The sequence below is a fragment of the Pseudopipra pipra genome, chromosome 2 (genome assembly GCF_036250125.1).
Source record: "Pseudopipra pipra isolate bDixPip1 chromosome 2, bDixPip1.hap1, whole genome shotgun sequence".
Lineage (NCBI taxonomy): Eukaryota > Metazoa > Chordata > Aves > Passeriformes > Pipridae > Pseudopipra > Pseudopipra pipra.
This window is the reverse complement of record NC_087550.1, coordinates 92,479,871-92,504,477: the sequence shown is the minus strand read 5'-3', so window position 1 is coordinate 92,504,477 and position 24,607 is coordinate 92,479,871. Positions and strand designations below refer to the sequence as shown.

Here is a 24,607-nt window from a genome sequence, read left to right as displayed (position 1 = left end):
TACAGAGGAAGCTCTTACTTCAGTCGGTATCTGTCATTCCCATTACCTCCCAATTGTCTCTTCTACTGTTAGTCAAGAGCATCACTACATAGGCACAAGGCTTGTGGCAACAAATGTTCTTTAGGACTTGCCTGGTGTGAATACTAGATCTTACACTACTGAACTATCAGCCCCCCAGTAAGCCAAACAAGGCACTTAAAAGAAGCAACCAAAACAACCCAACTTTGTTTTCTGCTATCCCATGCCAAATCCAATCCCATCTTTGTTCCTTCATTCTCTAACTGGAAAAATTATACATACAGCTTGTCTTAAATATTCATTATTAGGAAGAAACTTGCTTTTTGTTTTGAACAAATTCAACAAACACAGCACTAGATGATTTATTAGCACATGATAAAGCTGAAATGATTTCATATGAACAGTTGAAGGTAACACAGAATTTTACAGTTATCATCAACTATACTTAAGACTGAGAAGAATGAAAATCCCTGCTTTTGATCTTACAATAGTCTTGCAAGTAGATTTCACAAAACACGATGGGAATTCCTCCAAAAATCAAACTCACCAGATCTTGAGAGCAGTGAAAGCATTTATAAAGAACTCTGCTATTGAGTTGGGAGGAACAGGAAAAACTCTGACGTTTTCTTTTGAAATTGCATGATTCTAGAAACTGAGTGGAGCATCCCAGCACTAGTCAATGCACAGCAGGTATGTTTGATAGCAAAGCTGCTGGTTTTTGGTACTTACTGAGTTCTCTTCACTTCAGCATTCGCAATGGCACTTATGAAAGGCACAATTCTGCCATAGTGTAAGAAAAGCCTGACAAGAGGTATGGCTGCTTCCTGTTTTTCTCTGCAAACTTCACCCAAAATGTGTGCAGCTGATGCTGAAACAGGCTGAACAGAGGAAAGTAATAAAAATTTTGAGAAATCCTTCCAGAACAAGCATCCTTTCTTTCTTTTACCGTTAGCTCCATAATGCTGAACCCCACACAACAGTTGCAATGGCCAGTTACCCAACATGTCTGTACCTAACATAGGTGATGTTACATCCCAGTTTTTGTGGGCTGTGAGTTCTGATCGCAAGAGGGCAGCACTTTAAAAACTATTACAGTACACTCCTCCCCCCCCATTTTTAATGGCTGTCTTTTCACTGAATGTCACTTGCCTGGGAAGCAAGTGAAGAGGAAGAACTCTATTTAACCCTTTACAATTTCAAGTCACAGTGAGTACAGAACCCAGTTCTTCCACTGAAAAAATAAAAGCACTGCTACAACTGTTAAAAATATACACAAGGGCACACAAGGTCCAACTCTGACGCTTCAGGAATAGTTCTTGGTTTGGGTTTTTCTCAATTATGCAAGCAAACCTGTTCCTCTCCACCACAGGAAAACAACTGGTCAAACTGAAGTTTACTTTGCATTTTCACATATAAAATTAAAGTCACAGAGAATATGCTGCTGTTAAAACCACTGGTGTTCCTGGGTGTGCCTTCACCCGCCATACTGCATGCAGATAAAGATCTCTGCAAGGACTGAAAACAAGTACCAGGTATATACAAAGCTTAACAAGGCTCTCAGGTTGAAAAAGAAGCTGACCTCTCTGGTAACTAAAAAACTATGGTGCCAGCAAGATAGTAACAAACATTCAGAGACCCCTGGAAGGATGATCTGCAGGTAAAAACAAACAATGCAAGCAAATTACCTCGACATCTGCAGATTTTAGCAGGACATCTCTAAGTGGACTGTAATAGTCTGAGGAAAAAACATGGTCCTCAGTGTAAACCACATTTAACCTTAAGGAACCAAGGTCATCAGGTTTCAATGACTTGTTACCATTATCTCTGGGCTGCAGGAAATACCTGATATGCAAAAAATAAGACAGAAAGTTTGTGCTGAAACACAAGATTATCTCAGGTTATATGTGAACGTATAGAAAATGTACAGATACACAGAGTATTTATATATGTATCAAATCCTTGAGAGCTCTGAATCAGGGTTTTTAACTAAGTTTGCCAGTCTATTTTGCACCAACTGCAACATGGGAAGTTCTGAACATAAGTTTTATGTAGTTATGATTAAAAACTCACACACTAAAACCACGGCATTGCTGATGAACTGCAGTAAATAATATCATAAAACCAACATATTAGAACTCCCACACGCAACACAGAGACAGTCTGAAATCTCTAATCACATTATCAAAACTTCTTGTTCTTACACTAGCTAAGATTACTTTGGCTTGCTTACAAAAATGATACAAATTAAATCCATTTAAACTTTATCACATAGCAGTAATGACTCTTAAGTCTTCAGAGCAGACATATGTTTCTACTTATTCTCCAAAAGAAAAATGTCAAATACCATGCTTCGTAAGAACTAGACTGTCGGAGAAATTTCAAAGGGAGTCTCAGTTCTCCTAGAAACTCATCACCAAACTTCAGGTTACTGGCATTCCAAAGATCAACCCTATATTAAAAACAAATAAATTAAAAACATTAATAATAAATTAAAAATAAAAACAAATAATTCCAACCTTTTTTCCAAATTTGTTGAGGGTTTTCCCCTTAAGTCTATGAGTTAGAAAGACTTAAAACTGTACAGCAGTGGTTTCCAAACAGTAAAGTGATAACCTTACCTTAGATTTCTGAAGCCGTGCAATTCATCTCCATGAAACATCAGTGACAAAAATAATTTAGATTAACTTTTTCTCATCTGTAGTGTTTCCACTATCGATAATGATAAAGATTCGGAGGGCTGGGATAGTTTGGTTATCCCAGGAAATGGAAAAATACAGGTAGAATGACACCAGGGGAAAAAAGTGCAAATTTAAGGACTCCATACTGTCAGTCCCTGTCTAATTTGGGATTAACAGCAGCTAAGTGGCAGCTTTATGGAATAAGGTTGGATGTCTACGCAGTCCTTCCCAGCACTTTAGCTCCTGGAAAGACTCACTGTCTCAAGCTTACATATTTTGGGCACCTAAACTAACTCTGTAGAGATATTCAAAGCCTCGGGATAGTTTCTACCATTCTGTATAATCTATGTATTGACTGAAGCTTACACAATTTTTGGCACTTGGTCCCTCACATTTGGGAAGTTCTGGTATGTATCTCTAGATGATACTTTCTTATGCTCTTTAGCACTAGGATGGAAAACAACTGCACTGAGATTCAAAGCAGAAGTACTGGTGTCTAACCTAGCATTTATAGATAAATGCTACCATACCCACCTCGAAGCAAGGGTTTCAAACTCCAAGGTAGTGGTTTCTGTACATATTTTAAGGTTTCCTCTGTAAGGTATTTTTATTATAAAACAAGCTCAGCTGACTATTTTGCAGCTAAGACAGATTGAACGTGGCATAATCTTTGAGGGGGAAAAAAGGTACATGGGAAGAAATACAGGTTTTCCAATAATGATGATTTTTAGAAGAGCAACTTTAATTTTGATAAGGTGCAAAGTCATTGTGTCCCCAAAATCATGGACATACTTACACAACCTTCCTAGTCTCAAGCAAGTCACAGCAGACTTGTCAGGGCATGGATGTTGAGAATCCTGCTAAAGGTTTATCCTATCTTATCCAAGCGCAGAGGACATCACTTTTATATACTCTGAGCCTTGTATCTGCCAGCAGTGTCTCATGCATCAAGTATCATACACTAGACATACCATCATCTCACATTGCACATGTGCTAGGTAAAGTTCTTCAAATATTGGTATTTTGACAGTATTTCTGCAGGGCAAGAATGCTCCAAAAGGAAAAAAATTTCTTTGAAAACTCAACCTCCTCTCCCCTTTCTCCATATTTGGTGAGTTGTTATCTTGCTAACAAGTTCAGGTAGCTAAAAGCAGCTTCACTGTCAAACTTACAATTTACTAAGTATTTACAGGCTGCTGGTTTCTAGTTTATCCAAACACTTTCAAGATGCCAACTAGCAATAACACATTCAAACAGAGAGCCAAAGGATGTTCCCCCCAGCTAAAGAAAAAAAATCAATGCAAAGGATCTGTACATGAGGAACTAGCAAGTTAAAGTAGGTCTCACACTACACAGTAAGCAAAGCAGGCATGAAAATTCTGAAATTATTGGTTTGTGCTCTTGGACTACAAAGAGTGAACAGCATTTATTAAAAATCTTAATACACAAACCTCAGAGTCTAAAAGACGATTGTTTCCCAAGATTTTTAAAAGGCAAAATTATGACAAGTATTATTCTGAAACTGGACAGATTGTAGTCACAGAAAGAAACAAACAGCAGAGAGGGGGAGGAGAAACAATGAGTTCACCAGAACATCTGGTCCCCAAGTGTTGATATGTCCTGCCTACAACTTCCTACACCCACTCAAAAAGAGAAAACTTTCATAGCTTTAGAGAGAAATCATGAGAGACTAAGTCTCCTCTTTACCCTGTGGTACTGTATTTTTCTCAGGAGAGAAAAAGAAAACAAATCCCCAAATCCATAGATTGTGTGATCCATCCAGAGGGCATGAGTGCAACCTAACTCTCACTAAACACAGTGGAGGAAGTGAGCGGGGGTGGAAGGGGAACCTGAGATGGAAACAAAAACACTCTGTCCTACAGGGGACAAAACCTCTGAGCAGAATTTGTCCAACCGAGACTAACACTTCATCTGCTTTTGCTTATTATTTAAGTACTTAATCTTTACCCAACTATTTTGTAAGCCTCCTCTCAAACTACTCATCTTTACCACACTGTGATACACTGGTTTTCAGGAATGACAGACTTTTCTGAAGCTCAGCTCCACATACATTTTTGTTGCAGTCATTTGTCCAGAAAATATACTCAGTAAGTAAAACAACTGTATCATTTCATTTAGTCCAGTAGTACAAAATAAGAATCACTGAAATATTATGCAATGTGTAACCACTGCCCAACAATGTCTAGGGTCCCCTTCCAAACTATCACAAAAACTATCAGAGAATCCTAGCTTTCACTTAAAATCAGCGTATGGCTGAGCATCATGGTTACAAAGACTAGACTGGGACTCCCAAGATGTGGTTTAGTTGCCCATTCCATCCCATACATCCCATGGGATATGGAACATGCTATTTAATATCTGCCTACACCATGCAAAGCTTTGAAGAAATATAGTCTAGTGCTAGGACTACATCATCTGCTGTGCTGCAACACTGACACCACCAAACCAGTACAGCACTGCACTTGGGTCTGTGCTTTTTCTCCCATTAACTAGCTGTGAGTTGCCCCTCAAGCAGCTACCTGACACACTGCCTGACACAGATGTTCTCAGAGAAAGAGCACAGCTTTTGTCTCTCTCACATATGAATAGTTTCCCTTTCCTGCCTCACAGAGCCATGGCAAACACAAATCTATTAATGGTCTTGTAGCACTGCAATACTACACTGACAGGCTACATGAACCAGCAGCTGACTGTCAAATTAGAACAGCTCTCAATCCATTCATTCGTGAACACAGATGCATCTTGCTTGCTGGGACTAAGTACTGTTCCCCCTTCCCGGTATTCTCTCCTTTCCTTACAGCCAGCTGTGCTTCTGAAGGAACTAGGGAACATTTGGGAGATGCCTCACTGCCTCTCATGTGGGAATACCTGGGGAGGAAGGGGGTGCTACTATTCTCCCTTAACCTTTCTTCCTCCAAATCCTAGCATAAAGGAGAGGGGAATTTCTCATCATCTGATGTAGATACAGCAATTTTCATCTACAATGCCTCCAGATCACCAGACAAGCCTAAGTCTCCAAGTTTCAACCTATGTGATGGTATGATGCATGTGATATCTTCAAGTTTCATACCTCCTATTGTTTTCTTCTCTCCACTCTTATACTCATCTGTCCCCATAGATGCTGTTGACTGGCCTCAGCAGGGCTTAAAATAGTACTGAGAGGGTGGCACGTGATGGGGCAGGGTTGTTTTGGTTTTGAAATCAGAATAGCTCTTTTCCTGTGCAACTGATTTCACTTTTATCATACCAGATCTTGCAATAAGGGGTTAAAGTTTGGCAGGCAAAAGAGAAGAGAAACTGCCTCTGCCCCAGAAAAACTCTGAGTTCAAGAGTTTCTTTCCAGGGAAGAAGGACCTTACAAGGGTTGCTAAAAGTAAGCGATAAAAGAAAATACATTCTTTAACTAAGAGCATCACAGAGCCTCTGGGCTCTCCTGGGAAACTGAGGGAGGAAGGAAAGGGGAGCAAAGAAATAAAAGGCTGTGCTTAATGACAACCACACATTAGCATACACACAGTATACATAGGATACAAAGGAAAAGCATCACACATTCAAGATACAATCTACAAGACAGTGGAGGTAAATGAACATACAGATACAGTGATGAAGCCCCATCTTGATTTATCAACAGTAAAACCATGCTTGCCACTTTGAAAACACGGTCTACTACAAAGTTACACAACTTAGGAAGACAGTTTTATACCAGTGAAGTATTTTATATTACCTAATCTCCATTTTGTCAACTTCATCAACATCTTCAATATCAAAATGGGATTTCTTGTTGTAGCTACTGGGTCTTGTAACCTAATAAAAAGGAAGAAACTTTAACAGCTTATCTGACACAAAAACTTTCTGATCTAACTTGTACAAAGCTTTTGAGGATCACTGCCTTTCACTATCAGCAGTGACTTCAGTCCCAATACTGAAAACATTCATGCAAGTGAATAAACATGTTGACTAAACAGATTCCTGACTATACAAAAGTGCTGGCTACAAAGTCATAACCTGGAGTTACTAGATACTCCATACTTTCTTTACAGAGAAAGAACATCTTTAATATTACTATAGCCCTTTGAGTTTATATTAACAACAGAAAAACACCATTGGAAGGAGCATCAATTTTATAATCCATCTAGGGAAATAAAAGGGCAATTAATATTTGGGTTTTAAATACAGCTGTACAACAGATGCCCTGAGGCACTCCGAGGAGAGAGTGGGGGAGGAATGAAAACCACCCTTAAAAACACTTTGCTGTGTATCCAGTTAGAATTGGGAAGCTCTGCCTGCCCTGATATCCTGGAAGTCAATCTAACCTGTCCACACAACAAATATCAAGCAGACCAATTGTCTAAGAGACCCTAGCCTATGTTGTGCATATCAGAATATAGAACCAGCTGCACAGTTCACCAACCATATTTCCAAGACTGATTAAACAGCAAAGCACAGGTAAAAAACCCAGAAAGCTGTAAGTGTAGAACATTAGCAAGAAAGGTTTTATACAAACATTTCTTAAAATTTGTTTTCTAGCATGCCTATAAAAAGACTTTGAAGGTTGCGTTTTTGTATAGTGTGTCAGAAACTTGAGAAAAAGGCTACCCCGCCCAGCTGAAACCACAGCAGGAACTGATCAAATGCAAGGGTGTATGATGTGTGGGTTCAGCTCTTGGTTGCACAAAGAAGCTCAACTTTATTGTAGGTTTGAATACAGTTGCGGCTTAATACTTCCCACTCACAAAAACTGGCTTTTATTGTAAACTTGACTTCTTGGTTTTGTACTGTACATGAGACACAGACAGCACAAACAAGGGAGGCAACAATATAGCTGCCTAAGTAGGGAGGAACCAGAGAAGAATCTTTGGCACAGGACACTCAGAGCCTTTTGTACGTACGTCTGTGTGAGGCAGGAAACATTTTCAAGGTGATACATAAAAACTAAAAGGTACTGGCAGCACTGGAGACCAAATGCTACAGACTAATGAAACCAAAATTAACGGTAAGCCCAAAACCAGTGTATTTAAATACAGTCTACAACTTCAGGATCTAAGCGCAAATTTCCTCACCCTAGCCTTGCAAACACTGTCTTCACTATTCCTGCAAATTTTCCTATGTAACTGCAAATGACATTTGCTAACCATTGTAAGCTAATGGTGTCATTGTCAATGAGGAAGGAAGCTTTTAAGTCTTATTATCTGTAACACGAGTTGTTTTAAAAAGCTATAGTGTAACTGTAACTTATGGCATGTCCCTTTTAAGTAAACACTTTCCTAAGAAGTTTTGCTGGAATCTACTTGTATGAGTATCTCTGTTTACCCATACGACTATTTAGTATGCACATTAATACAGCTCCAGAGTGGTATTCCTAAAGAGATAGCTCTATGGAACTGAAGATGAGGAAACTCCCAGTCCACGGTGCTGAACTAGCTGCCACATAACATTTCACAAAAAAGGGGGCAGAATTCTGCTGTGTTGGTCCCCTTCCTCAGGCAAAGCTGAAAAGCTGTTTATTAGCTACTCATTTGTTTTCCAGCACGTGCAGGTTCACAAGCACGTTCCCAGCACTCCCCCCTTCAGTTCCTGCAAGAGGGCCATTTTCCTGTTACAGAGCTCCACACCACACTGCAGCTGAAGTGGTGATGAAAATGGCTCCTAACCATCAGGTGCAAGTTTCACTCACAGCATCCCTTAAATAAGGTCCTCTATTTCCCAAACCAATTATAACCTACTTTCCGTTTAGAAAATTAAATCTGCGACTTCTTAGTTGTAGAAAGGAAAGCCCCCATTCACTGCCTTTTACAGATCAGCTGCTTCTTGGAGGCATGGCCAATCACTGGGCTAGCAGACTGCAGGAAAGCTGATGAAGCTGTTTAGAAGCAGAAAGTGACACTGCTGTCAAAAGCATGAATCTGTGCAGCTCCACAGGAATTGGAGCACTTTGCATGCACCAGCCACAGGTCTGCCCACATCTCATTAGTGAATGTATTTTCCAGTCACAGCAGTTCTACTGAACCTTGTTCCTTGAAGACGTTCAGCCTGATATGTATTAACTACTCTCCAAATGACATAAATCTATGATGGCTCTGTCTGTACTAAGGCTATGTTTATGTTTCAGAATTCTGGCTGATTCAGACATTTCCTAAGCTCTGCTCTTACCCACACAGAAATCATTTTGCTCTGAGTTAGCAGAACAACTGGGGCATGGGCTTGAGTTCAGGTTTTGCTTCTGCCGGTACTTGCACGCAACCCAGCTCTCAGCACAAAGGCAAACTAAGGAAGCCTCCAGCCCCCTCCCTCCCAACTCCAGCTGGAAGATGCTTTGAGTCTCTCTTTCCTTTCCCAATATGGCACCACCTGCCAAGTTCAGTGTTTAAATACCAAATGTTTGCTGTTTCTGCAGCACACAGAAGGCTGAGGAATCAGACAGGTGAAGTTTTTATGGTTTATAGTCTGAATTCCCAGATTATATTCTCATTTAAAAGTTCTCGCTGACAGGCACCTCCAGAATTGCCTGTGTTAAGAACAGGGAAGCCCATTTTAGTTTATTTACATACAACATCACTCTTATGTCACTGCCAAAGACTGCAGTTCTGGGCCAGGTGATGGACTGAAATCCTGGGCAGCCTTGAGCAAACACAGACACCTCAATGCAGTTTCAGCACTCAGGATCACAGAATCTTTCCCCTGCCAGCAATGCTCATGCAGCAACTCCACAGAGTCTCAAAGAGCCAGGTGCAAAAGCTCACAGCTAGCAGGGTTTCTAGGATCCTAGGATGAGATACACTGGCTTAGTGAAGGAAAGATTATCTTAGATAACTATCCTGGCCAACCCTCATGGCTTCCACCCCTTTGGGTACTGAGAAAGTGCCCCTGCCAATAAAGAACTTGCTATATCTGTTCCTTGTATCCAAACACATTACAAGAGCATGTTTCTGCTGGTACGAGAGACTTTAGATTAATCAGTACAAGTATAGGCTTCTAGGCAAAGATAGTGGTTTGTAGAAGGAGGAGGAAGACATAAATGCCAAAAATCATGTGTGCACTTTAGATCTGCACAGTGTACCAGCACCTGTATGACTCCTCTCTCCCCAGCTATCCCTTCCTGATAGTTGTCTGTATCCCAGAACTGATTTGAGAAACCACATCCCTAGGCACCATCTCTATGCCAGCAACAATTTCTTATGCAAATGTGACCTGAATGATGCAAGCCATATATATGAGAGGAAAGGGCTTTTCAATATATGCCAGCTGCACTGGGCTACTCTGGCTTTTTATCGACTTTGTTGTTCCAGATATATTCTTGAGGTGTCTACTGAAACAGAACAGTTAAGCAGAGACCGGGACTATGATGTCCAAGAGAAAAAGAAAAGAGAAAGATACACATGCTTTAGAAGACAGAATGGAAAGTTTCAAGAGGTATCTAAATTATAAACACATGCACATATAAGTATGGCCACACCACAATTACAGCTACTCTTGCCAGAAAGAACCTAAATGAGAACTGTCACACAAGTTATACTTTATCTTAACTGGATTTGTTGAAAATGCTCTGTATTAAATAAAGCTGTAGAGGTGTCACCCACTTGGAGAAAAGGCATTGGTATTGCAGCAGACTGGTAGACATCCAGAACAAGCAGTTTAAGTGTATTTTCCTCTACAGTTTTCAGTATTCCTAAGGAAATAACCTTCCTCCCATTGACTGGGAAAGACAGGGTGGAGCAGCTATAAAAACACAGGTTTAAAAAAACCCCAAAATTCTCGGGGGGGGAACTGTTGGGGTTTTTTAACCCATTTTTAACTGTACTTTTTCGAAACTCTACTGGGGTGAGTTGTGATTGAGTGTAAAGCCTGTTGCTCAGAAGTGCCCAACTTAAAGGTTTCCCTATAAAGCAGCTGAGCTGAAGCAATATACTGCTTCCTCAGCAGACGGGTAGTCTGATCCCAGGTACTTCTTTCCCCTGTGCCATGCATTGAAACAGTCTTCAAAGATGACAGCTGGCACAACATGAAGCAGGATGCTGTGCCAACTATCTACAGTATAGTATTTCAGCTTATCACCCATTCCTTTGAAATACCAACCTCAAAATAAAACACTTCATCAAAATGTGGATTGTTGGTCTTCTTTTTAACTTTAGTCTTTTTGGCTTCCGATCTGAATTAAGGAAACAAAACAAACAAACAAATAAAAAAGGGTAAGAAACAACATTAGCAAAAATGTGATCCTAAAACAGTCCCTTAAGAGGAAATAGCCATACACTTGATTTATCTAATAAAACCAGAATGCTATGTGGCTCCAGCACAGCAAGGCACAGACATTCACACACATTTAGGAGAGAGATTCAACGCACGCTTATTTCTCTAAAGTGGCAGTAATCACAGTTTGTTATCCTCTTTTAAACACAAGCCCTTAAACCCTGATTCTGTCACTTGCTTGATCCAGCAGAATCTTCTGTGTACAAAGCAACTGCCAAGAATGGGGCTCTGAGCAGCAACATTGTCTCAGGGAAGATTGTCTCAGTCTTGATGCAACTCAAAAATTCCCTATACTCTAAAAACACAGGAGACAAAGACTAACACAGCTATTTCTGATATTTATATTTTATAATCCTGGCCTGAAGAATCAATGACTGCTTTTCAGTGATGTTAGATAACAAAAAAATCCAGAATGAATTCTTCAGTAAGAATATTTTTATTGCTGTATTACCATCCCTTTCCCTGCAGCTTAGTTAATATTATGGTGGCAAATTATTATGAGCACTGCTGAGCAGAAGTCTATTTCTACTGTTCTGTAGGAACAAGACAGGGCAGACCTCCTCCCAGCCACTCACCAGGCCTGACCAAGTTTAGCACTGCCCATTCATCCTCCATGGCTTTTAGCCACAGACATCTAACTGCTTGGTGCTGGGCTAGAGCCATCCACAATGCACTTCTCACAGGCCAGCCAACAGCTGTTTGGTGACTTCCAAATGTTATGAACCCGTGCTTGATTCGTTCTCATTACCTACAAGAGAAAAGCTCTGTGTTGTCCGGTGTCACCAATCTTCCCCTACAGCTCTGCAGGCATAGTTAAAACAGACACAGATGGAGAGGCACATCAGCCATGTGGAAAACTGACCTACTAATCATTTCATCCCAACATCTATCTGTCATTTCTCACGCACCAAAGCTGCTTATATTAACTGGACAACTCTATGTATTTCATAGAGGTCAAATAAAGCTGGGTCTAATTCTCAGTGCTGCTTCCCATGTGACTTGAATGGGCCCGTCCATGAGTAAACAATGTTTTCTCATCTATAACACAGGAATAGAAAGAGTTTTGGTTAGGAAGCCTGATGATGGCTCTGTTAAGTACAAATCACACAATAAACAGCAGCACGTTTGTTGAAATTTTTATTCTTGGCATTGCAGCTGAATAAAGCAGCTTTCCTACTCTAAAACGAGAGGCACTGAAAAATCCAGAGAGGAGAATGATGTACAGATTAAGAATATCCCACTATTCCTAGGAGAAGCTGAGAGATAAGAGAGACTAATCGCCTCCAGGACATAGGACAGCTTGCCAACCCCATCTCATCAGTCACACTTGCCAACCAACCTCTTTACTGATAAACCCATCTGGGAGGGGACTGGGAAGCAGGATGTAGAACGGGAGGTGATTAAGGCAGCACAATTACTGAGCAATTACAAAGCAGTGGATGGAAATAAGCTGCATGCTGCTTGCTGGAGATAGGAAGCAAGCCCTCTTCCCCCCCCCCAAAAAAACCAGACAGGAATAGGATAAGGCTATGCTCCTTATTCTGAAGGGAAATACATGATCAATAGTCACACATTATCCAGACTGGGAGGCAGAGGGAAGCTGACAAAGGTAAGTTTGGTCTTTCAAGGGTTAGTCAAACAATCTCCTTACAGTTTCAGTAATAGCCATCCAGTGCTATCTGAAACAGGTTACAGGCTTAAAACAAAGTGTATAACTCAAATACACAGCTCAAAAATAGAGACAAGGCTCAATGCACATAGACAAAGATGAAGAATAAAGACAAACTCAAAGACTCCTCTGCATGCAAGGTAAATATTTGTCAAGAATGCTTCTTATTTACAGTATTTTCAAGAAATTGTTGTAAAATATTATGAATAGCCCATGCTACCAAATCCAATTCTTTGAGGTCAGAGCAGAGCTGTTTTGTTTCTAAAATGACACCAACATAAAAGATGACTTTAGATAGCCAGAAAAAAACCCCACAGTGACATCCAACAGCACAGGAAATTTTTATAACAGATGGGAAAATTGAATCCCAAATTTAAGCTGAAGGGTATTATGCAGCATCTCATCACTAAAACCTCATTCCAAATTTTATCCATGCTATTATGTCTGCTTAAATGAAATTATAGGACTGAGCCACCTAGGGGTTTTGCCATACACAATAATTTGCCACACCTTGAAAGTGAAGACACTAAATATTCACATACAAACGTGCATACTCTGCAAGATGCTGATGTATTCAGATTTCTCTTCTGCCCCTGCCCAAAATTAGGCAATGAATTTGCTCAAAAACCAGCCTCCAACTGTGAGGTGAGAAGATGCATAAATTAAGCCTAACCACAAATTATATACTCCAGGATATTCAAATTATTCTGAGATTATTCAGATGTTTACATAAATCAAAACTGAAACAAGCCTCAAATTACTTATTCTAGTATAATTCAGTAGCTCATATACACACACACCAACACTTAACATATTCTAGCAGTGTCTAAATACTCCCAGCTGTCCACCTGAGAATGCAGATTTCTAACAGACAAAGGAAACAGAAACCATCCTTAGAAAATAGAAGCTCTTGAACGTGCAATACTTGCCTGGAGGGTCCTGCTAAGGTAACAGTGGCATAGGGATCACATTGCCCGTTCACAATGGGCAGTCCTTGGCACTCTAAAACTCTAAAAAAGAAGAAAACCAAGACAAACAAATCAGTTAAATGGAAAGAAACTGGACTGAAAATAAAAGCAAAGCATTTTTTATCCTGTTCCCTTTTCATAATACTTTACACTATGGAATTGAAATGTCACTAAGAGAAATATTTAATTTATACCTGAACTTGAAAACACATTTTGGTCTTAAATACTAACTTTAATGAGGTCAAAAATGCTGTTAAATTACTGAGAAACCTAAACACAAAGGATTCCTATTATGCAAGCACAACAACCTAAGGTTCACGAAGTAAGAGTTTGCTGTCAAGTTGGGAGCTATCAGCGCTTCAAAATTCTCTGACAACTTATTTAACCAAAAGACATAACCAGAATTTATTTCTGTAACAGAAGATTAAAAAAACCCACACAGACAGATCCCAGCAGTAGTTAGGTAATTCCTCAGAATAACATTCATGAAGGCCTCAATGCTTTTAACAAAATTCAGCACGGGCTTATTTGTAAAGGTGTGTTAACAACAGATCAAGAGACAATATGACACAACCATCTTTCTCCATGTCCAGCAGCTCTGCACTGAAGCAGTAAAAGAGACATTGGAAGGAAAACATGGAACAAATTGGGTTTTGCTGCACTCCATGGTGGGAAAGTTGCACTTCTGCACTTTCATTTCAACACCCCTTCGGGGGAGAAGAAAAAAAAAAAAAGAAAAATAAGAAAAAACCCAACACAACTTCTCCCAAAAAGTGAAAAAATGTTTCACATTTCACAAGTTAAAACCTACTGAGGAAAACAGCACCAGCTGGAAACAAAGACAAGCCAGTTGCCAGGCCTCTCCCTCCTGAAGCAAGTTTTGCTTCCAACAGGTAAGCCGGCTAGGCTGAAGTATTTACAATTACAACTGGAAAATTTCAGTGAAGACAAACTCTGAAGCTCTTTGGGCAAGTGAGTAGTAATATCATTGCAGCATGAAATATCTTGCAAACAGAAGAAAAGTAATATCCATTTTAATGTTTTCAGAGACAGTAACTTTGATACAAAAAAATACTAAAAATATCAATAGATAAAAATTCAGTAACAGATAGTGCTCCCCAACTTTATCCACAAGGCAAGTTATTTGGTAACATACAATGGGGACTTCAAATACAGTTTAACAACAGACCTATTATTACTTATTCTGCAGAGAGGGAGGAAAAAAATTAATATTCTGCACTGATACAGAAATCATTTTTGTACCAGAAGAGGTACAATCTAGATAGGTTCACACAGTACTACAAGTACAAGAAGACTGAAGATCACACTAAGGGGCACACACTCGATGATCCTCGTGGGATCCTCTGTGATTCTAAAAAGGCAAACAGTATCACCAGCTGGTTGGAGAGAACACAGGAATGTACATCACTGGGCACCCACATCTTGAATTGTGTGTGCTCTACAAAACACAGGGAGGACGACTTCTAATCACTCATAGCTCTCCCAGGTCTCTACTCTCCAGCTCAGAAAACAGAAGTTATTCATTCACAAACAGCTTACAAAATCATGAATGGTGTGGAGAACATTTCCTCACAAAATAAGAATTATGGGGTACACAATTAAATTACCAGACAGCAGGTTTAAAAATAAACAAAAAAGGAAGTACTTTTTCCACACAATGAAATTGCAAAACTTATTGCCATGGGGTGTCATGGATGCCAAAAGAATACATGGATTCAAACCAGGAACTCATGGAGTGTAGGTTTGTAGGTAGCTATTAAAGATTAATGGTCCATAAACCTCCTTCAGATCAGGAAATCCCAAATTAGTGATCAGGAAGGGTGCAACACTGGAGCAATCATACCATATTTGAAGTATCACTCACTGTCAAATATCAGAAACAGCACTAGGCTACACGAGAGGGGCATTTCACACAGGAGGGTAGTTTTTCTGTTCTCTGAGGAAAAACCAAACCAAACAAAACAAAGGAAAAAAGAAAAAGAATAAAACAAAATACACAGATGTTCTTGTGCAGTCACGATGACTTAAGATTAAGTTGTTTCTTTGTGTGCAGTTGGAATACAAAAAGAAAAAACAATACAAAAGAAAAACCTTGAAAGAAACAAAATGTGGGAAAACAGGAAACAGACACTGACATAGACTGTATCACAAGTCTTTCAGGTAATTTAAAAGGGGTTATTGTTTGAGAATGTTGAAGAAATCCAGCAAAAGACTGAAGACAGGATTTTAAGGAGGGAAGGCTGTGTTTGGAGAGAAGTTCATTCTGGTTCTTGTATCTTACAAAACATTATGAGGAGAGACAATAAAATTCAACAAGACACAGGTCTGGTTGACTCATTAGCTGCAGGATAATGTAATGTTAGGGCTGCTTTTGTTACAGCCATTTTCGTCAGTCATGGGAAAGTTGCTGGGTAAATTAACACTCCTCCTCTCCTGACCTGGTACCAGAACACTGGCTTTACTTGGCAAGCAGGAAAAAGAGTTAGAACAAAATGTCAGCTACTCAGAGACAATAAAGTGGAACCTCAATTCTGCCATATGGCTATCACATTATTAAGACTGACAGTTAGTATCTGTAATAGACGGGGAAAAAAAGGAAAAGAAAAGGAATGGGTAATAAAGGTATTATCTTGGGGGAGGGGGGAGCACACTGGGATGCAGCAAATAAAGCCGTTAAAAATAAAATGCCATTGCCCTAATCATCTACAGAATTAACATACATGTATCAGAAAGACACATGAATGATAATGAAAAAAAGCCTAGACAATTGAGATTATTCAAGAATTACAAGTGACTCATCAGACCCCTGAGGAACAGTGTCTGGGAGCTGCCAGAATCTTTTCTACCCAACTGGTAGTTTCTGATCATTAGCTATCTGGAGCCAGCTGGGGCAGGGTGAGCCATCCCTCACAGCTTGCCTGGCTGGGCTGAGCTAAGGTTAGTGCTGGGTCATATGACAAAAGTCTCAAAGCAGCTGCCTCACTATATTTTGTTTGTGGTTTATAAAATTAATAGGTTTCAAGAAACAAGACAGTTCAGTTTTCAGTGTGGTTCATGACCAAACCTTCACAAGAGTAAACAAGATATGGAAAATTCCCAGCAGTTAAAAGAAAACTTCAAAAACTTAAACATACCATGAGCATGCCCTCGTGCCTCATGAGGAAGGTAGGAGGAGGAGGTTTTGAAAACAATCAAGAGATTTTTCAACAAAGACTAATTAGCTCATATCTGACAGTACAGGCATTTCCTCTGCCTCTGGGTTGCCAACTAAGAGTTGTAGGCTGTAGCCTCTGACACAGCCCCTAAACAATCATACTCAAAACCAGGCTTAACACAGGTGAGGAACATCAGGATGATCCAAGCCCATGGGCATTCCATGCCTCCTCCTTGGAACTGCAAAAATTATTTAAAAATTACAGGCTTTGTGATCAGTTCAGGACACATGTATTGTTGGCCTCCTTGCGTATCAGAATGGACAACCAAGGCAAAAACAGACACAGAGAAAAGAAACCAGAAGGGACATAGCTGTTCTTAAAACACATATCCGTATTTACCGTTCTTCCAGACTAAATTACTTCCAGTATACCAAGTCAGGCTCAGTTCTTTCCCCACTTTCAGCCCAGGCAGGGAACAGCACACTGTTTCCATTCTCTTTTCTCAAATCAGACTGTGATTCCTCAACAGAAAATACATACATCCTTTTTTCTATATATTTGTTTTCTCTTGTTGTACCTAATCCATATATTTTAATTGCTTGGTTTCTGGGATCAATATTGATGCTTGGCAAGTTTATTCATTTATCTTATTCTTTTATTTCCAGCCTCCACTTGTTTCACCTCTCTTTCATTTCTTTATCTTAAGACTTGGTTCCATCTCATATGCACGTTTTTGGCCATACTCAGGTTCTTCTCTGCATCATTTCAAAGACAAGAGACTTCCTCCTTGCTTGCTCTAGTGATCTAATGATTACTTGAACGCTCAGTACTTTGTGTGACAAGCCTGACCAGACAAGTATCAACTTAAAAGCAAACTTTGTGGCATAATTGTCATCAAAACAATGCATCTTTGGCCTATGCTAAGTGTTTGTTTGGCAATGCACATTCCCCAGAGCTGGGTACCTGACTTATCTTCTTAAGTCTCTTTGGATCTGTCTTCCCTTCTCCCACCCCCCTCCCCACCCCCCCAATTTTTCTTTTCTACTGATTATAGAGTCATCTTGTAACATATGTACTATCCTGAGTAACCTTGTCTTCCAGGGATAACAGAGTGCCTCTGAATAGCCTCCCTCTGTGGCTGGGCTTCTTAGGGTGCATAAAATAGGCTATTAATCTAACTTCATAATGCAGTAGTCCAGTCTTTTTGCCTAGTTTGACAGTAACAAAGAGATGGATTTTTCTCTCCTTTCCTTGCCATGGTAAGCTCACTCTTGAATGTTCTTTTCTTTCAGTGCAGCCTTGCATCACGAGCTGAGCTCCACACTCATTGCCAGTGGTTTAAGAGGAACTTTGATTTAATGCTGCATAACAGACTTTCATATATACTTTGGCAAATCTCATATCTGTGGTGGCACATGGTAGCTGCTCTCAGACCAGTGAACACCTTCCACTGTAAACAGGAACTATTCCCAGGCCACCTCCTTATTCCCTTTGTCTGTGTGTGTAACCTTAATAAACCAGTTATATACATATGTTTTAGAGGGGCTTTGTCTGGATGTAACTGCATTCACCACTAATAAGCAGAAAGGTGCTAAGTCTAGCTCAGAAATTCCCTGAATCATAAATTTCTGGAGGCCATGAGAGCGTGTCACGGTATAACTGCTCTCATAGTTCTTCATCTCCTACTAGACAGAATCAGTATCCTGGGTTGAGTCTAACCAAGTGTTACATCTTAACTTTGTGCACCTTCAGACAAGCCTTGCACTTCCCCTTCACTTCCACAAAGTAATCTACTGGATCTCCACTCAGGATTTAACATAAACACACAACCCTTTTTTGCCAAGAGGTTGACCAAGTGGCCTCTTTCTTCTGGAATAAGGCAAAAATTTTTACAGTCGACCCAATCCTGGGTTTAAATTACACTCTGCCTTCATCACCAAAATTACTAAGATTATTATTTCCCAACCTACTCAAAGTTCCTTTACCAATTCATACACTGACTTTGCCTTGCCCCTGTCCCAAGGGAATAAGGAGGCTAACAATACTGAATCAATGTATTACATCAAGTCCTTGTCCTCCGGATGATCACCTGAAGCTGAAGGATCATGCCCACTCCCAGTAAATGAACTCTAGTAAAAGAAGATTTCAAAAGTACCTATTCCTTGACAATGGGCAGTGATCTACTTGTACCAAACCAAGATCTCCTACTATTCGTCCCATCTGAATGATTTTTGCACTAAGAAACACAGACCAGTTTCCCCTGAAAGCAGTTCTCACATACTGTGAATTGCCTGCAATGATGTGCCCGAGTTCACCTTCATGTTATGTTCCACACAGACACAAAATGTTACAGCACCGCGTAGTGTCCGGTGACCACGGACCATGCCTGGCAGAATGAACTAGAGAAAGGAAAGGATGGAACAATGTTCAAGTAGGTACAGCTGTACTGAACAAAATACATCAATGCTTGTGTAGCACCGACTTCACAGACCAATGCTTTATTATCATGATTTTTCAAGACATTTTTTGGTCTCTCCAGGAAATCTGAAACCAGAATCTTTATCCAATCCTCATTCACACTGCTGCTCTCAAGTCTACCCTTCCACCTCTTTTACCACCCCCTCTAGGAAAACTACTCTCCTTTAGAAACTCCAGCAGTACCCTATCCCTTACAGATAATACCCTCCTCCTTTTGAGTTTGTTTTGTTTTATTCTGGAGAACAAACAAGTTCTGGTGTACAAGCAAACAAACACTTGCCATCCCCTTAACCTTCAAGAGGATTAACAGTTAACTGGAGCTACCTTTCCCCCCTTCATGTGACAACTCCTTCTGCCACAAAGATCTATGGCACTAAATAAAATCCTGCCCCATTGAAACAAATGGCACTTCAACTGGGATCAGCATTTCACTTAAGTGTATTCTCTTAAAATAAAGGCTATACAGCATCTGAGGCACTGGCTCTGAAACATTTATATACAAGGTAAATTATACACTCAAAACTCCCCCCATTCTGATAGAGCTTAAACACATCAGAGGAACAGGCTATGCAGGCAACTGTTTTGGGGTTTTTTTCTCTTTAAAATACCTTCTGAAGCCTCTACATCAAAAGCACAACAGAAAACGTGAAACTGAGATTACAGCTGCAACCCCCCTAAGTACTGCCTTTTCTTTCCCATTCCCAGTTCAGTTCAGAGTAGTTGTAGTCCAGCAAAACATTTAAACGTGTTCTTAAACTCATGTTATCCTGAACATAGATTCCTTCCTGAGCTGATCTGTTTTTGCAGCCTCATGCAGCACCCAGATCAGCTTTTGGTCTTAAGTGGAAAGCTCTGTACGTGCAACATTTCTGTCACACACACACAATGCTTGTTAACACAACGCTGTTAATGGTGATTTCCTTCTGACAGAGCAGAGGAAGAGGAATTGTCTGCTAATGTCTGGGTTCAAGCAACAATTTCTTTCCCAGATGTTTTACTGAAGATATTTTATACTAAAACAGGGACAAATATTCATACAAAGACAATAAATAACATATAGAAAGCAAATGACAGCTAATAAGTACAACCCCTCCTTCCCCATTCTAAACTATTAGAGACACTATAGTAAAACTACAGCCAATGCAAAAACCTCTTTCATTAAATGTAAGATAAAAATACTGACAACACATATGCATCCCTAAAACCACTATCACTTCAAATAAACCACAAAATTTTCTTGTGTCAGTAGATACCTATACATTTCTTAGAAGTTTGAAAACAGACTTTTTCCTGCTACTTATCTGGGTGCTGTCCTCCATACTATAGTTCAAAACATCAGCTCTAGAAAGACCTTTAAAACCACACATTTACAGAGTACCATCTGTACCCTGTACTAAAGAGAGCAGACTAAAAGCTGGGTGTCAGCCATCCTGTTCTCACAGGAGAGGGAGTTAATTCACTAGTAGTTAAGCCAGTTTACAAGTCAATTACAGGAGAGTTGCAAGCTTCTTAAATGCGACTTCTAAAAATCTTCAGTTATGTTAATATTAAAAATTGGTTAAATTATCTTCTGTGACAGTGCCCTGAGGCTTTAGACAAAGACACAAGCTCACTAAAATTTTAAACTGATCTGATTTAGTGACTATTACTGGCATTGACATCATTTCCTCCTGCCTTGGTCTCAGACTTGCAAACCTTAGTTATTAACACAGAGAGATAGCTTAATGACAGAAGAGTAAAGAAGAAGGGTGAGTAAGGAGAAGAAATTATTTCTAGCACATGCTGATATTCAGAGGAGACAAAAGACCCAAATACAAGTTACAGCAAAGCAAGAAGTATGTAAAAATTATAAAGGATAGAAACACAAAAGAAGAGGTACAACCAGGAAAGGATAAATTTGCTTAATGATGGTACTATTGATTCTGGTAGGGGCAAGCGAGGAAATCTGAATTTCATGTAGTATGGCAGGAAGCCAGGGAATGGGTCAACATATCAAGGCAGTTGCAGAAGCATTTGTGTTAAAGCAGTGTGGTGAGGAATGCAAGAGGAGTGAAGCACAAAATGCCAACAATTACAATACCCAACAAACGATTACAGCCTAGAGAGAAGCTTTAGCTGAGCCGACTGTGGCCTACAGCAATACTAAATAGAAGCAATGAGATACTGTCTGTACAGGCTGATAAGAAAAAAAAGACCAAAAGGCAGCATGGGAGTCAGAAACAGAAATGCTGTTAAGGCTAAATAATGAAGCCAGACAGTGACACAAAAATCTCCCCTGCCGTTTCTATATTTGCTTGAAAAGGTAGGTTGGTCTCAGTATGCTATATGGGATATACAGGGTTTATGGAAAGCAAACTGCAATGATCTCTGTCTTGAGAACAGTTCCAGCTTAACCTGCTCCCAGGAAGGAACTGCCTGCACACAGCACAATCCCTCCTTCCAAGGCAGTGCCTGCATGTCACTGTATACGTGCATGACCACATAAGCAAACAAACTAAGCTGCAAACAAAACAAACTGCATGAACATGTCCTGAGTTCCCCTCTGCCAGCCAGCAGAGGCCAGAAGCATCTACAATTATTAGATGATTGATACCCCTATGACAAGAAGACAAAATGAAGAAGCCAGTTTTGGAATGACTTGGCAGAGCAAAAGTTACCAAGAAATCACCCAAAGCTTTTGAACCTACTGGCAGGAATCTGATTATGAAGTAAGTAAAAAAATAAGGAAGATATTAAAAGCAGAAGCTTTAAAGAACTTAGAGAGAAGGAAGTAAGGCACCCTGGTGGGGAGTGGGTAGGTGTGGGTGTGTGACAGTTGGGGTTTTCAACTCTAAGAAACAAAAGAGCAAAACAGAAGCAGCACATCCTAGGGTTTCCTACCTAGCTGGTAAGGGTTTCCTCCCAAGTGCTGAGTATAGTCAAATAGATACCTCAGGTTAGCCACAGATGGAAATATTTTAAATAAAAATTCAGACATGCTAGTAAGTGACATGAACAGGGAGACCTAGAAGAACTGGAAGAACATGAAGTACAGCAGATTGGAGGACAGTACCTAAATCTCATGCCATGACACAACTGAACCACAGGGCACAACAACCTGGAACTCCATGGGCCAAGGGAATGCATCAGTTGAGAGTCTAGATCAAATCTCAATATCTTTTGGGTGATGTGCACAGGAAGAGAAGGCAAGGCAATGAGATAGTTTAACAAAAGCCATGGCACCAACTGAACGTAAACCCAGCCAGCTTCTTCTCATCCAAGTAAAATGATTTCTCCACTAAAATCCTTGAATACTCTTCCACATAGATTCTCACATCATACATTTCATTAGATGTAGTAGCAAATACACCTTTCTACATGAAAAGCAAAAGAAAAATAGGTCACAATTTAAAAAGAAAAGAAGTAATTATTTGTGGACCAAAAAAGCAACCAAAGGTACCTTCAAACACATCATGGAGGCTATAGCCTTCTGTGATGAGCATGCCTTGGCACACCTGAGGTAGGCAGAACTTTTAATGCTTTAAAAAACACAACTTGAAACAACTCAGAACAACTTTTGATCACGCTTATATGAATAATCAGACGATCTGGGATCTTAATTAACAATAGTTATTATTAAAGGATAGAGCATGTGATCTTTGCTACACATGCAATACTTTCATTAAGAAATTCAAATTAAGCTGATTCATCAGCCCTACTTAAACCTGATGGCAGTTAGGTTGACAACTAAGTTCCAAAGTGATGCTGAAGCACTGTATTTGTTTTGATAAGAGAACTGGGCTAAGGTTAAACAAATTGTGTCACAGTTTACATAAACTAGAATTCACAAAATAATAACTTGATGCTGTCAAGATTTGAGTATCTCAAATCAAACGAAGATTTAGGAAGGCTGTAAGATTTGCGTATCTAAAAAGATGTTAATGTACCTCATTGTGATTACAGACAATGCAGTAATCAAGTAGAGGAGGTAAAAAATAAAATCCAGTTATTTAACACTAAAATCGAGGCACTATATCCTCAAAAATCATGCTTAGTTAAAGAAAAAAAAAAACACAACAGAAATATTTGATTTAAATCAGATACACCAAGTCTGTGAAAGGTGGACTCTTCTTTAGTAATTCAAATAGCAACATCCAGATCAGGCTTGTTAAGTTTCATTTACCTAAACTTTTTACACTAATGCAGATAGAGCTATTCATAGAATGGTTGGAAGGGATCTCAAAGATCATCTAGTTCCAACCCTCACTGCCATGGGCAGGGACACCTCCCACTAGACCAGGTCTCTGACTTGGCAAGATCAGAGATCAAACAGGATGCATAAATCATTTGTCACAGCATGGTGTCTTGCCTTGGAATCATTCCTCTGGTCCTACAAGGAGATATGTTTTACAGTGTTCGGTGTTCTGTGTCTAAAGCATCACACTGTGAATATAATACAGATATTGCAGGAAGGATGTTTTGTGGCCATTCTGTGGCAACACCAAAGAAAGTGGATCCTGCAGACAAAAACTTCCATTAGCAGTGAAACCTTCTAAAGCATCGTCCTCTGCAACACTATAACTGTAAAGCTAAAGCACCAGACTCAAGACTGTCCACAATTTTTAAGACATTTGGAAAATACCAACCTGGAATGTCTGATTTCTTTCACCTCTAAAAACACAGAGACATACAGTTTTTAGAGGCAGTATTTCAGAACAACAACAACAAATAGACTTTTCTGAACAATTGTTGAGTACTGAGCCACCACAGAGTTATACTTGGAAGGTGCCTTGAGAGGAAGCCACAGACTTTTAATGGAAGACAAAACACCTTGACTTGTTGGATGTAAAAAAGCATCAGGTATGATTACCTGCACAATGAAAGCACATCCAAATGGTAAACCTGGTACTCTACCAGGAGCAAAGCATTACACAAATTGTAAACAGCTTCTACTGGCACACTGTCCCATTTTACTTCTGAAAGGTCAGTCATGTCCTAGTTCAGCTAAAACCTGTGGTTATTTCATACAAAGAAGACTGCTTCACCAAGTGGTGGCTATACTGTTGCTTGTACAGTACTAAACCTCTAGTGATGAAAAACAATGTAAAGTGCGTGCTCTTTATTAAAGGTTTTTAGTGTCTTACCACTTTAGATCTTCTTATGGAAAAACTGTAATTCCAGTTATTGGACAAACAGTTTGTATTTTCATTAAGTTTCTCCTTATATTTTGGACCCAAAAGGGATCACTGGGATAATATTGTGTGGTCTCTTTCAAGTCAGTGATAAAAGCTCTCACCTAGTCAAGTTGTACAGCATCGTCATGATGTCTACTGCATCCTAAGAGCATATTCTTAAAAGCAATTGAGGCTTAAC

The 24,607-nt window shown here is 39.7% G+C and overlaps 1 protein-coding gene across 5 annotated transcripts in view; it reads right to left on the bottom strand.

Moving 5' to 3' along the window:
• Positions 1-24,607, bottom strand: part of RASA3 (RAS p21 protein activator 3) — a 130,070-nt gene that overhangs the window by 20,306 nt on the left and 85,157 nt on the right. For all 5 annotated transcript variants that reach the window (XM_064646437.1, XM_064646438.1, XM_064646439.1 and 2 more), the window contains exons 6-11: positions 13,563-13,643; positions 10,791-10,863; positions 6,442-6,521; positions 2,363-2,467; positions 1,704-1,860; positions 748-896 (exon numbers count right to left, since the gene is read on the bottom strand). In XM_064646437.1, the coding sequence (XP_064502507.1) occupies positions 748-896; positions 1,704-1,860; positions 2,363-2,467; positions 6,442-6,521; positions 10,791-10,863; positions 13,563-13,643 (645 nt within the window). The remainder of the gene's footprint in view (positions 1-747; positions 897-1,703; positions 1,861-2,362; positions 2,468-6,441; positions 6,522-10,790; positions 10,864-13,562; positions 13,644-24,607) is intronic.